The sequence below is a fragment of the Artibeus jamaicensis genome, unplaced genomic scaffold (assembly GCF_021234435.1).
Source record: "Artibeus jamaicensis isolate MK-2021 breed Jamaican fruit bat unplaced genomic scaffold, CSHL_Jam_final scaffold_612, whole genome shotgun sequence".
Lineage (NCBI taxonomy): Eukaryota > Metazoa > Chordata > Mammalia > Chiroptera > Phyllostomidae > Artibeus > Artibeus jamaicensis.
In genome coordinates, this window is record NW_026522049.1 from 10932658 (window position 1) to 10946763 (window position 14106).

Genomic DNA, 14106 nt, shown 5'->3' on the forward strand with positions numbered 1-14106 from the left:
GCTTAGCAGCATCTCTGCTAAGCCCACTAGATAGATGTCAGTACATTCTGCCAGCTGTGACCCCAAAACACCTCCAGACATTGCCAAATGTCCCCACGGAGACAAAAAAAAAATCACTCCAGGTTGAGAATCACTGTTTGGGGGCAACAAGATGTTCTCTGCTCTGGGTAGTTGAATTTCTGTTTGCTCACCAGGGAGCCTAGGAGGTACCTGATCACCCTTAGTACAGCCATTACACACTAAGAGGAGGGGAGCTTTGGGTGATGGGAACTGAACCCCAGGGCATGAGATGGGTGCTCAGCGTCACACCATCTAGGGGTGCTGTTCTGTGCATGGACAAGCTGCTGGGCATGGGGTGTCAGGAAAGGCCTTAGACAACCAGCCAGGAAGGATAAGAACTGGGTTCAAGGAAGGAAAGGAGCAGAGAAGGCCCGGGCAGGTCCCTCTTTCCCATGGCAGCCAGAGCTCAGCTGCCCCCCAGCTGGCTGGGCAAAACCCAAAGATGCTAGGGAATAGTTCTCGTGTATTAGCCCTGCTTGTTCTTTCTTTTATTTGTATCTTTATTGTATTTCTTCTCATTACCATTTAGCCCACTTATACTGCCCGGCCTAGCTCTGCTTGTTCATGAAATGGTCTAAAAGCAGTGGATGCCCCATCAGGGCCCAAAAATCCCCAGTAGGGGGCGTGCGAGAGACAATCAATCAATGTTCCTCACACACCGATGTTTCCCTCTCTACCTCGTTCCCCTCTCTCTAAAAATAAATAAATCTTTTAAAAAAGGCAATGGATGATAGTCTCCAGTCTCAACTTCAGCGGAACCATACTGCCGGCCATATTTCACCATGTTGCCCTTTTGCTTTTTTTAAAGCTCTGTTCAGCCCCCTTCCCCAGATGTGTCTTCTGTAGAGTACGATTCTGCCCAGCCCTTTGCGGACTGACAAGGCAGAATGTCAGCAACGCCCTGGGAGGGACAGGGATATGAACCTGGGGACCCTGTCAGGAAAATGTCCTGCCCTGGAAATAAAACTAGTTGAACCCAAATGCATTGTGGCTGTGCTTGGCCCGCAGCGGACAGGACTCTCTCCTACAGACAGCCAGCTTCTCTCCCTGGCACATGGACGGGGGCAGCCCAGCCAGTTGCAGCCCAAGCAAGTCACATTGCGTCTGTGAGCCTCAGTCTGCAACACAAAGGATTTAGAGAACGTGCTCCATGATTCTGTCACATAAAGCAAACTCCATAAACATGTCCTGCCCCAACCGAGTCCAGATGAATGCACTTAAGGTTGGGCCATTTGTAAACAGGCGTTTTATTTGGGCCATCTTTTAAAAACAATTTATTCTTACCTGACGACATTTTTTCATGGCTTTTAGAGAGAAGCAGGGGTGGAGGGAGGGAAAGATCAACAAGAGAGAGAAACATTGATTGGTTGCCTCTTGTGTGTGTCCCCCACCAGGGCTGGAACCCTCAACCCGGGCATGTGTCCTGACCAAGAATCAAACTGGTGACCTTTCGCTTTGCAGGACAAGGTCCAACCCACGGAGCCACAGGGGTCAGGGCCCCACATTTGTTTCTTTCCTCAGTCAGTTCTTGTTGCTGCATTTCCTGTGTTTGCAGCCAACAGATTCCCAGCCAGTACGAGCTTCTGCCACTGCAGAGAGGCCACAGGAAAAAAGCACACGCAGGGATTTCGGTCTCTGTGCACAAAAAGACAAGCTGCAACCTAATTAAGTCACACCTGGCAGCTTCAGGTGAAGAGCCCGCCTTCTGGGACAGAAAGGAGCAGCCCTGTGCCCGACTGGGCTTTCGTGGCCTGAGGAGGGTCTGTTTGCCCAAGGACATCTTGGGCTGGAACTCTGCGACCTTCCCGTGACCTTGGTACCTCAACATTCCCTGAAGCTCAAAGACCTCCCCGATGAAGACTTTGCCCAGATCCAGAAACCCTGAAGAAAGCCATTGTCCACCCTGGTCAGCACCCACATTTACTGTCTGCGCCTTGGAGAGAAATAGAGGCTCCTTCGCTGTGGGAGGTTAACTGTTTTATTAATTTAGGGTTAACACTGTGTTTGCTTTGAGGATCTCTTCTTTGGAGGTGTGGACTCAATCGACACCTGCAGGGCCCCCCCCAGCTCGCAGGGGCACGTCGAGGGGCGTGTTACGGTCAGAGGGGGTGCGGGCCACAGTGGAGAGAAGTACAAGCTCAGGAGGATTTAAGGCAAATGTCACTCCCACCTGATGGGGAGCCGATCAAGCTGACCTGTGCATTTCAATGAAAATATATGAAATATTTGTCAAAATAATTAACCGGTAAAAATCAGACACATGTAGCTTATAAAATGCCTACACAGGTTTGGCAGAAAGAGGCCCCGCTGTGCCACCAGGCTGGGGCACACCCAGACGCAGGCACCTCCACCTTGAGAACGGGTCTCCCGAGAAGCAGGGGCCAAGTGGGTTTTAACAGCAACCCCACCACCCGGGACATGAATGATGAACAACCCAGGGGCTGGGCGCACGGCGTCTCGGTCAGGGGAACTGCTCGGTCATTGGGGCACCTTTTTGGCTGGCCCCCGGGACGCCTGCTGGGGACCCTCCTCAGAAGGCTGTGCATCAGGATGGAGGCGGGCACTGACTGGGGCCATGAGACTCCTGCAGACATAGACTGAGGGTGTGATGAGGGCACTTGGCTCACTCAAAGGAGAGCACTCTAGGGAAGCAAGACTCTACCCCTGTCCCCCGGGTTCAGAATGTGACTCTAAGCGATCGCAGCGGTTTCAGAAGTCACTGACTACGTGAGAAATAGATATGCTCTATGCCCGGTGGTCAGACACTGTATGCCCCCAAATCCATCTTATTTCTAGTCTGACCAAACTGTCCCCCCAGACTGCTCTGTGGCAGCTGGGGGAGCAGCTGCGGGCCGGCCCTGCACTGAGCGTGCATGGGGACAGCCAGGTTCTGCGGGCTGGGCCTGGTGGCTGAGACTGACCCCGGAGCTGCTCGAAAGCCCGGGGGCGGGGAAAGGGTGACCTGGGAGGCCAAGTGGGGCGACTTCCTGCTTTGGTCTTGAAGATTCAGTAAACTCATGGTCCCAGCAGCTGGAGCCGTAGACTCCCGGGATTCGCGTGGTTCCCGTGTGCAGTTGGCGGGAAGAATGCAGCCAGCAAGCAGAGTGGGAGAGGACAGAGCACTGTGTCAGGGACAGCCCCTGCAGGCCCACCCCCCCATGGGCTCCAGGTGCCCAGAGAGGCGGACTGAAGGACCTCGCTCCTGGGGAGATAAAGCTGTCGGGTGCAGGGCTCTGCCCCGGAAACAGGCTCTGGCCCCTAGTCTGGAGACAGGTGGATGGACAGGTGGACGGACAGGAGCGGCCCTGCCCTCTGCAGGCAGCCAGGCGCCCTACCCGGCCAGGAGGCACGTGCGGCAGCAGAACTGAACGAAGAGCTTTCGTTCACAGAGGCGGTTGGACTTCACCATCTCGCAGAATGTCTCGTCAGCTGGGCACCAAACGGGGAGAGAAAGGGGGCACATGTCAGGCTTGGGGGCCTGTTTGACTGTTCCAACCACCCCACTATGCCGGCCCCGATGGTGTGAGGGGACAGGGGACACAGAGGTGGTGTGGGGGGCAGCCCTCAGGGCCATCCTGGTGACATGTGCTGAGCCCGCTGTGGCAGAGGTGGCACATGGCACACAGGGGCTCCTGCTGAGTCTGGAAGACAGATGATAAGGGGGACAAGGGGGGGAGGGAGGAGCCAGCCTGGGCGCACCACACCCCGGCTGCACCAACGTGGCCTCAGTGGGCCTCTGTCCAGACAGCAGCTCTACGGAGGCCAACTGCGGGGGGGGGGGCCTAGAAGGGGCAGGGACGGAGCAGAGCCACGTGGAGCAGCCCTCCCCTTGGCTTTTGAGAATGCGCTGCCATTCGTGGGACCGCCCCCCACCATCTGGAGAGCCTCCTGAGGCCACCTCACTTTCCTGGGCTGGACACATAACCCGAGCAGGTGACCCCTACAGAGGGAGTTTCTGGGCCAGGGTGGGATGTCCCAGATTGGTCCTTGGTCTCCTCTGAGCTCCTGTTTTCACACCCCGCCCTCGTCCCCCAGTCCAGTGAGAGAAGGGGGGCCCCCCCCACGGCACCGATATGGGTCTTCCCTGGGGGACCCATGGGCTCTGTGAGGTGCAGACCCTTCGGGCTTGACCCCCAAAGTCAGGCCTCTCCTAACGGAAGTCAGGGCATATAGGCCACATGCAGGTGACAGCTTGAGCACAGAAACAGCACAAAAACAAGATCATTTTTAAGAGTCACTCAACAAACTGACCCGCAGCAGCTGGGTTGTGGCCGGGGTGTGCGTCTGATCAACGCGAGAGGCCTCATGGAAAAGGAGGAAGGCCAGAGGGGACCCGGGATGGTCAGCCCCAGGTGGGCAGGGCTGCCTTCCCCGAGTTTTCTTTCCTTTCCCTTCCGACCAGACGTGGCACACCCGTCCCGCAGCTGGAGCTCACCGTTGCTGCAGGTGTGGTTGACGCACGAGGTCCCCAGCTGAGTGAAGCCTGTCTTACACCGGCTGCAGTTCCTGCTGGAGCCTTCGCAGCTCAGGCAGCTGTCGTCACACCTGTGCGGGGACAGGGCTTCCCATTGCCGCCTGTGGCAGAGCCCTTCCCTTCCTGACCTGCACCCCCTCACTGGAACTGTGTCCCCCATGGTGGCCTGAAACCCTGGCCAAGCGGCTGCTCATCCTACCTCCTGTCTGACTGCACTGTGGTGCTGGGAGGGGGAGGGGGGCACCCTTCCAGTCCTGGCCTAGAGATGGGACCCAGGGCACGGTGACCCCAGGGGAGGGCTGGCACCCTCAGGCTCTCGGGCCACCTCACACTCGTGTTTGTGCAAGTTGTCTGTGTCTGCCTGCACGGCGCTGGGGTTGAGTAGCTGCGACAGAGACCGTATGGCCGGCAGAGCAGTGACTGCGGACCATTGGGACCTTTATCGGAGGAGCCGGCCCACGCTGCCCTGGGGCTTGAATCCAACCTGTCTCCCAGCGAGTGGCTCTGCACAGCGCTCCAGTCTGCTGCCCGCCTCCTTCTTTGCCAACAGAGCGCCTGCGCCCTCACTTGTGGCGCAGGTGGTGGTCCCCGTGGAGTCTCCTACGGGGGTGTGAGCCCTGCCAGGCAGGCCCCCCGGGATCTGTTTCCTGCCCTGTCCCAGCTACACAGTGCCTGGCACACAGTAGGTGCTCCACAAGTACTACTTCAGTAAACCAAGGAATGAAAGCTGCCTGCTAACTTGTACCCTTGGCAAGCCCTCCTCTGCAAAGGGGTTCCAATGTAAAGGGGCCCCGGTATGAAGGGGTTCCGGTGTAAAGGGGTTCCTCTGCAAAGGGGTTCAGGTATAAAGGGGTCCCGGTGTGCCCTCCACACACGCCGCAGTGGTGAGATGCTGCGCACCTGTCCCCCAGCTGCTGAGGAAGGGCTGCCAGACTCAGTCCCTCTGCCACCCCTTCCCGGCAGTGTCGGGGTGAGCCAGGAAGACCGTCTGACGGGAACATACCTCCGGCACACTTTGTGGAGCAAACCCCGCATCTCCTCTGGGTAGTAGCCCTCGCCACAGTCTGGCACGCATTTCCAGTCTTGGAAGTGGAAGTTTGCAGCGCAGTGAATACATTCTTCCCTGCTGGGTCCTGCGGGGTGTGGGGAAAGAAGCGGGTATCAGGGGCTGCCTGCCCATCCCGTGCCCCAGGCCTGCTGCAGTGACCGTGAGAGCCGGGGGGCTGTTCTGATGTGCCAAGGTCACCACCACTGCTGGACTTCCAGGTGCCCACCGTGTGTCCCCACTGGGCCATCCTCACCCACTGTGGGAGGTGGGGATACCATCCCATTTCACAGATGGGGACACGGAGGCAGGAGCCAAGCTCAGCATAGCCCCCAGCTGCCCGGGTCAAGTTCATGGGCCCCGACTCCCAATGCTCCCTTTCCCAACAGGCCTAGCCTCTGCCTCCACTAGAGCCAGCTACCTGTGCACTTGACCCGTGGCTGGACCAAAGGGAAGTGCGCCCTGAGTTTAAAATTCACACATATACGCTGGCCTTCAAAGTCTTAGCATAAAGAAGAATGTGAAATAGCCATTTTTATATCGATGATACGTTGAAACAATAGTGTTTTGGATACTTTGGGTTAAATAAGACAGTTATGATTACTTTCACCTGCTTCCCTAGGAAATTCAGAATCATGGTCATGTCGGTGGCTTGTATCCTATTTCTATCGGCTAGACCCTTGTACAGGACGACGGGTAGGAGGAGACTGAAAGAACAGACTTGGTGGGAACAGCACTGCCAGGTGTTTGGCACAGACGAGCAGGGCGTTTTCAGCAGAGAAGAAACAAGTAAGAGCTTATGGGGTGGGGGGTGGTGACCTGGCATCTCCGCCGCGGATGCTTCAGGAGCTGTCCCCTTCCTTGGCCTCCCCTGCTGAACCCCGTCCCCCTGAACTGTCCTGCCCGGCCCACGAGGGTCCTTAAGGTCCTTCATGCCTGAGGAGCTTCCATGATGGCAAAAATGCGCAATCTTGTTTGTACTTAGTTCAGTGTTCGGTTTACTGCTCTTTAAGGCTGGTGCAGCACGTCCAGCTGGAGAAGACAAGAAAGTTCTGCGCATGCCTGTTGGTGACGGCTGCACAGCAATGCGAAAATGTACTCAATGCCATGAGTGGTACGCTCACAAGTGGTTAAGACGGTAGGTTTTATTTCATGGATAAAAACAGCTGATTTAGTACAAGTTCTCTGGATGAACTGTTCTCACAATTACTAAAGATTCTGAACACTGAGACTCGGCATGTAGATGATGGCCTGGGGTGGGTGGGTGGAGCCAGGGACCTCCCTGTCCCATGGGTCCCCTGCCCCAACCTGTGGCAGCTGGGTGACCCTGAGTGATCACCTCCTCCCTGCCAAGACCTGCTGGGTCCCTGGACTGAGGATGGGCAAGAGGCTGGTCCCCATGAAGTCACCTACCAGCTGGAGGCCCCAGAGCACTGCCGGCCCCGGGTTGGGGGGCAGCAGTGGTCACTGAGTGGGGGTGGGGTGGGGAAGCCCCATCGCTTCCTCCCAGAGACTCAGAGCAGGGAAATGGGGGTCCCTCTCCCGGGCGCTTGGACACTGACAACAGTGTGGTGATTGAGGGGGCGGGGGAGTACGGTGGGTGGAGGGTGGATATATGGCAATGCCAAAACCACAGTGAGAAACGAACTACTAAAATAAATGAATGAATTACGTTATTGACAATAATGTCAATATGAAAGTGTTAGAAAGCCACGCCCCCCATTTTAGGGGCTTGCCTGCCTATGAAATTTAAATGCGGGGCAGAAACTGTGTCCTTGAACCCACCTGGGCCACACAGTGAGCCCAGGACACAAAGAAGAAAAGAAACGATAAATAAAAAGGCCACAGGGCGGACAGCTGGGAGGAGCAGCGGTGACATCAGCAGCTGAGGACACTTCTGAATGCCGTGCCCAGCTCCTGGGGGGGGGCGCTACCCCAGGAGGGGGGCCCAAGCAGGCACCTCTCCCACAGACCATGGGGACGCAGGCATGGCCACGCAGCCACACCAGGAGGGTGTACCCACAGGCGCCCTTTCCCAGGACCCGGCTCACGGCCCCTGGGATTTAGCAGAGACGGAATTCCTAAATGGTTACAGCAGCAAAAAACCCCTCAGTCCTAAGGTGGGTTTCTTAGAATAAGGGCCAAAATGCTGGGTCAGGAAGGAGCGTCGCCAGAAGGCTCCGCTTGCAAAGCATCTGAGCCCATCGACTTGCAAGGCTGCGCTCACAGCCGAGTGCCAATGACTCGGCGCATGAAACCCCATAAAGCGGACGCCTGAGGCATGGGACCCGTGTCTGGGAGACAGCTGCACGGCAGTCCTGGCGGGGAATTATAATCCACATAAAACTGCCGATGGATGTCCGTTGCCGTCTGCATAAAGGGCTCACAATAAGGGGAGACAGGACAGAGAGCAAAGGGGGCGTTTTAAAAAGCCCCCTTTGTGGCTCTGCAGCCAGGACTGTTCCTTTTGGGGGGGGGCCCCTGCGCCTCCAGACCAGAGAGACTGACGGCTCAGCTGGGAAACCCAGGCTGCCTGGCCGAAGTGCACCTTTGCGGCTTTTTTTTTTTAATTTGTAAAATTGTGAAAAAATGTCCAGAATGTAAAATTTACTATGTGCATCACTTATAAAAAACCCTTACCCAAGGATGTATTTATTGTTTTTAGAGAGACCGGGAGAGAGAGAGAGACCGATGGGTTACCTCTTGTATGTGCCCCAACTGGGGATCGAACCCGCAACGTGTTGGTGTATGGAATGATGCTCCAACCAGCTGAGCCACCGGGCCAGGCCTAACCATTTTTAAGTGTGCGATTCAGTGGCATCAGGTACCTTCGCATTGTTGTGCAGCTGTCGCCACCATCCATTCCCCCCAGAATTGTTTCACTTTCCCAAACTCCAACTTTATGCCCATAAACAGTAAGCCACCCTCCCTCTGCCCTTGGGCGCTTGGGGGGGCCTGTGTGACGTCACCCTACAAAACCCACGGCGGCCCAGGGAGTCCTCAGGCGTCCTCAGTTTCAAGGGCGGGAAGCCAGCCGCCTGGGTAACCCAGGCTGCAGGACTGCGTGCTCAATGGAATCAAAGCCTGTGCAGGCGATGAACTCACCCACGCAGGACTTGCAGGTGGGGTGGCATTGGCCACATTTCATCTGCTCGGAGTCAAAGTAGGTGCCCTGTTCACAGTCTGGATTGCAGCGGCCCTGTGCAAATCTGTTGAAAGGGAGTTGGGGGGAGGACAGGCACATTTTTAATACATCCCTCCCATGTTCTAATTAAACTGTGATCTGCCCTCAAATGCCTTTCAGGAGAGGAAACGAAAGCTGCCAAAGCACAGCTCTTGGTGTCGATTAAGGTTCTGAGCGAAATGAAAGCAGGAGAAGCCGCCGTGAAGCCAGCTGGAGGTCGGGCTCGTGGGGTCGTCCAGGGCCTTAAAGCAGACCCTGCGCCTGCAGGTGGCTGGCAGGACCTGGCTCCACCTCCAAAGCCCTGTGGCCTGGGTCCCGGTGCAGATGGTCAAGTCCTCACACTGTCTCCTGACCTGCGATGGCTTCTCTTCACTGACATTAATCCAACTTGAACCTGAACCCCAGGAGGAGAACGTCAGCATGTGTGGGTTACCCCTGGGGGCAGGGCTGGCTCAGACTCACTGCCTCTGAGCCCTCTGCCAAGTGTTAGCGAGACAGCTCCTGAAACCTGGACCGGCTCCTGCCTCTGCCCTTCACAATGAACTTGAGATAAAATGCACTCCTGGGACCCTGCAGGCCCTGCCTAATGTGGCTCCTGCCTTCCTCTCTCAGCTCCTGGGTGCACAGACTCAGACTCAGGAGGAGACTGGCCCTGGCCCGCCCACTCCAGGATCCTGTCTCCACCACCTCCTAGCTTTGCAACCTGACCCGGGCAAGCCAGCCATCTTCTCTGAACTTCTGTCTCCTCCCCTGTTCATTGGAACGACCCTGCCCCCCACCCTACCCACCACCGCCCCACAGGGCAGTGTCGAGGTCTAAAGGAGCACACACTCAGAAAATCTGGGTGTCTGGCCTGCAGCAGTGTGAATAAATGCCGGCCTCGACGACTTCTTCAGCTCCCAAGACCATACTAGGTTTGATGCTCACATTGTACCTGGCTGGGTCTGCCACTAGAGACACGGGACAAGGGCCCGGGGTGGGCGTGAGACCCACAGGCTCCTGCATGTAGTGGGTCCCCATGGAGACTGGGTGCCCAGGGCTCATCCCCACTGTGTACCCAGGGGCAGCTGCGACTGGCGGTTAAATCAAGTCTTTGGATGCAAATTCTTCCTGCATTTGTCCCCTGAAAGAGATGGGGGGCAGGAGGCAGCGGCTCGCTGCTCACACAACTTGAACGTGACAGTGATGATTTGAAGCCACAATTTAAGAGGATATTGGGCAATAAAAGGGAGCTTTCTGTGGATTATGGCTGATGATAAAACCCCCGCTTCCGTTGGTGTGGCTGCTGTATTTTCTCCCTGCCGCACCATTCCCGTGTGGGCGCCTGGCTTCCTCTGGCCCATGGGACCCACAGGACACAGAACAGGGGGTCCCTGGGACCCCCCCAGCACTTCCCCGCGGGCAGACAGGTTCCAGGGAGCTGGAATTATGGAGCTCCCCGCTGACACCTTCAGTTCCCAGCCTGGGGTTGAGGAACCCTGGTGGGGCGGCCATTATAGCCAAGGCTCCCGGGCCCTCTGCTGCGGCCAGCTCTCTGTCCCCTTTGTCGTTTAGGGAACTGCTTCCTCCACTGCGTCCTTCCACAACTGACCCTGCCTTGTCCTGCAAATGTCCCCTTCCTTCCCCCAGACTCTGTGTGCTGAAGCATTAGACGTGCTTCTCTCCTGATTTTCAGCCTTATCTGGGTCAGAGGGCAGGCGAAGGGGACCCCGTGAAAGCAGCAACCATGTACCTCCTGGGGAAAGTGTTTCTCGCCCCTGTTAGAAACACGTGAGTCATTTTAATATCCACACCTGGGGTCACCATGAAGACTCAACAAGGCAGCACCGGCGGGAGCCCTGCAAGAGAGTGCTTGCCAAGAGTTCTTCCTTCGCAGCCCACTCTGAAAAAATCAGCCCTGCGGGCCCTGTTCATCCCGGGGGGGGGGGGTTTGGAGGAAAGGGAGGCCGGGGAGGGATGGGCGGTGGTGCCGTCCCCCAGTGTCCCTGCCGGCAGCATCCTCACCTGGGCGCTGCGGGGAAGGCTGAGTCCCAGGCTCCGCTCAGAGCTGCGGGGCCAGAATCCGCACCTGAGCAAGAGCCCCGGGGAAGCCAGGGCACACTGCGGGGCGGGTGGCACTGCTCTTGCAGACCTTCCCCCCAAGTTCTCTTGTGTGTGACCCGTCAGTCCTTTCCCTTCCCTTCCTTTTCTTTCTTTTCTTTTTTCTTTCTTTCTTTCCTTCCTTCCTTCCTTCCTTCCTTCCTTCCTTCCTTCCTTCCTTCCTTCCTTCCTTCCTTCCTTCCTTCCTTCCTTCCTTCCTTTCTTTCTTTCTCTCTTTCTTTCTCTTCTCTCTCTCTCTCTCTCTCGATAGTGGAAGGGAGGGGAAAAGAAAGGGAGAGAAACATCTATGTGAGAGAGAAATATTGACTGGTTGTCTCTCATACGCCCAGACCAGGGACCAAACCTGAAACCTAGGCCTGGGCCCTGACTGTTAATCGAACCCATGACCTTTTGGTTTGCAGAGCGACACCCAACCAACAGAGACACACAGGTTGAGGCTCGGCCAGTTCTTCTGACCCTCCTTTCCACGCCCTCGACCCGGTTCTTCCATTGTCTAGCTGCCTTGGACCGCACGCGTGAAACCTCTCCATCCACGCGTGTTCCTTGCCCTGTGTCCCCCACAGGCTGCCCTGTCAGACTCCGACTCACCACTCCTGGAGGAGCTGCCGTGGGCCAGGCACCGTTCTGGGCCCTGCACGCATCGCATCTCATTTCACCCTCACAAGGAGTGTTGATACCACGCCCCCACTTTACAAATGAGGAAGCGAACATGTACGACTTCAAGGAACTTTTGCGAAGGAGCAGGGCCAGGAGGTCGGCCCTTCCACACTCTGAACTGCAGTCCCGCCCTGGCCGGGCGGCTCCGTGGGTTGGAGCGTCGCCCTGTACACCAAGCGCTGCCGGGTTTGATCCCATTCAGGGCACATGTCTGGGCCGCAGGTTCGATCCCCAGTCAGGGCGCGTACGGGAGGCACTGATCAACGTTTCTCACATCGACGTTTCTCACTCACAAAATCAGGCAATATGTTGTAGGGTGAAGATTAAAAAAAAACAAAAACCCTCAGATCCTGTTTCTGGACGGCAGGAGGGTTCACAGCGTCGTTTCAAACAGAACGTCATCTAAGCTTCCAGAGCGTAACTCGGAGGAACAGGTAATCCCCATCTGGTTACATTAAATGCAGTTCAGGCCCTGGCTGGTGTGGCTCAGTGGATTGAACACCAGTCTGTGAACCAAAAGGGTCACCGGTTCGATTCCCAGTCAGGGCACGTGCCTGGGTTGTGGGCCAGGTCCCCAGTAGGGGGTCTGTGACAGGTAACCACACGCTGATGTTTCTCTCCTTCTCTTTCTCTTTCCCTTCCCCTCTCTCTAAAAATAAATAAATAAAACAAACGCACTTTGTTTGCATGAACCAGGCAAACAAAGGCGTCAGCATAACCCACTACAAACCACTAACCCAGGGCAGCATTTTAAAAGGAGACCTGCACAGCTTGACAGGAGAGAGAAAACCAGAGTCAGATTGGGGCAGCCTCTTAACCTTCACCCTGAAAGGCTTCTGGAAATTTGTAGCTTTCGGTAGAAATCTGCAGAAATGGGGCAAATCAACAGCCGAAACAAAAAACCAGCAGAGACACGTTGCCGGGCTTGAGGTGGGAAGGGAGGGCTTTACCTGAACCCCGCTTTACAGACGGTGCATTTCTCCGGTTCATCCGCGCACTTTTTACAGCTCGGGTGGCACTTCCGGCAGGTTCTCTCACCTGGAGGGAAGGAGACGAGGAGAAGAGAAGGGGGAGCGCGGATGAGAATCGGATCCGGGCGAGGAGACCCCGGCATCGTTCCAAAGCGGGGCTGGCCGGGCAGCTTGTCACCGAGTGTCTCGAATGGCTGATGTAGAAATGAGACAGCCAGAGGCCAAGAGGGGACCGCGTGCCCGGGAGTCAGAGGACAGGTCTCCTACCTCTTTTTTTCTGGAGTAAAGGAAAGTCCTCACACAACCTCGGGGGGCCCTCCCCACCCAAGCGAGACGGGCTCGGGGTCTGCTTATTTCCACAGGATGGAAGCCAGTTCCTGGCTGACTGAGCAGGTGACTCAGGTGCCAAAATGCCCGTGACAGGGTGGAGCCCAAGGTGCCTCTCACCTCCCCCCAGCGCCCTCCAGGTGTCCCCACTGAAGGCCTGGGGCTGTGGGCAGAGACTCGAGTCTGTGACACCATCCTGCCTCTGGGGAAATTCTGGGCCACCGCGGCCTCACCTGCAGTGGCCAAGTCAGTATCGAGGCCGTTCCCTCAGACCCCTCATCACTGCCTCCTGCGTTTGGAGCCTGGACACTCAGGGCTGCTCGCCACGCCTCCTGCCTCTCCCTCGGGGCCCCCAGGTGGCATTACGCACACGTCACAGGGGCTCATGAGGATATGAGGGTCACTGAGGGTCACGGCTTAGGACCAGGGCGGGGCCGAAGGAGCCTCCACCCAGAGAACAGGTGTGGTGGCGGCTCAGGGAGGTGTCATGAAGGCGGAGAAGTGCATCTCGGATGACAACTGGTCTCCTTTCTGGAGTCTGGCTAATCTGCTGGCTTTGTCTGCCTTTCGGGACCCCCGGCTCCTTGTCCACACAGCCACCGCCGTGCTGGGACAGCAGCGAGCCCGCAGGGGGCCTCCGACCTGCACGGTCAGCAGCAGCAAAACGGCAGCTTCAATGTAACCCAAACCCTCCCTTTGCCTCTTCCCCATGGGGGGAGCCGAGCCGGTGAAACGCTGGCCTGTGTCCGGGGCCCACCTACCCTCCTTCCTGGGCTGGCGGAACGGCAGGGCCCCTGGCTTTTCTTCTCTGAGCTCAAGGCCCCCCTCTGCCGTCACCAGATGCGGGCCTTCCTCCCCATCTTGGCTGTTTCTCATCTGTGAGACCAGGGACATGTCACCCCCTCCAAGGGGTGTGGGTGGTCGCTGTGTGGCAAGTACACCCCAAGGACTAACCTGTCCCGTCTGGCCAGCAGGCCACTCTTCTTTTACGGGGGACCGCAAATCTTCTGCCCACACTTACACCTCAACTTCAGCTCAGGAACTCTTCCCGGGAGGGCCTGTCACCCGGTTTTGACGACCAAGCTGCTGCCGGCTCCCAAGCACCCCCTCTGCCCCGCACCCACCCCTGCCTGTGCCTGGGGCGTGGCGACACGGCTGGTCCTCCCCGGAGGGGGACGTGCAGGGCCCACAGCAGGGTGTCCTCAGAGACACTTCGATATCCGACATCCTACTGAGCCTAGAGCCACCGGCTAGAGCCGCCTCTCTGCCCACCCTGAGCAATGGACAT

The 14106-nt window shown here is 57.1% G+C and overlaps 1 protein-coding gene across 2 annotated transcripts in view; it reads right to left on the reverse strand.

Annotated features, from left to right (window-relative positions):
* Positions 1–2020: 2020 nt before the first annotated feature.
* The window catches only part of PCSK6 (proprotein convertase subtilisin/kexin type 6), a 130380-nt gene continuing 118294 nt past the window's right edge, over positions 2021–14106 (reverse strand). For both annotated transcript variants that reach the window (XM_053658979.1, XM_037145910.2), the window contains 5 exons: positions 12471–12558; positions 8685–8788; positions 5538–5667; positions 4496–4605; positions 2021–3489 (listed from right to left, as the gene is read on the reverse strand). In XM_053658979.1, coding sequence (XP_053514954.1) covers positions 3392–3489; positions 4496–4605; positions 5538–5667; positions 8685–8788; positions 12471–12558 — 530 coding nt within the window. In that variant the 3' untranslated portion in view covers positions 2021–3391. The remainder of the gene's footprint in view (positions 3490–4495; positions 4606–5537; positions 5668–8684; positions 8789–12470; positions 12559–14106) is intronic.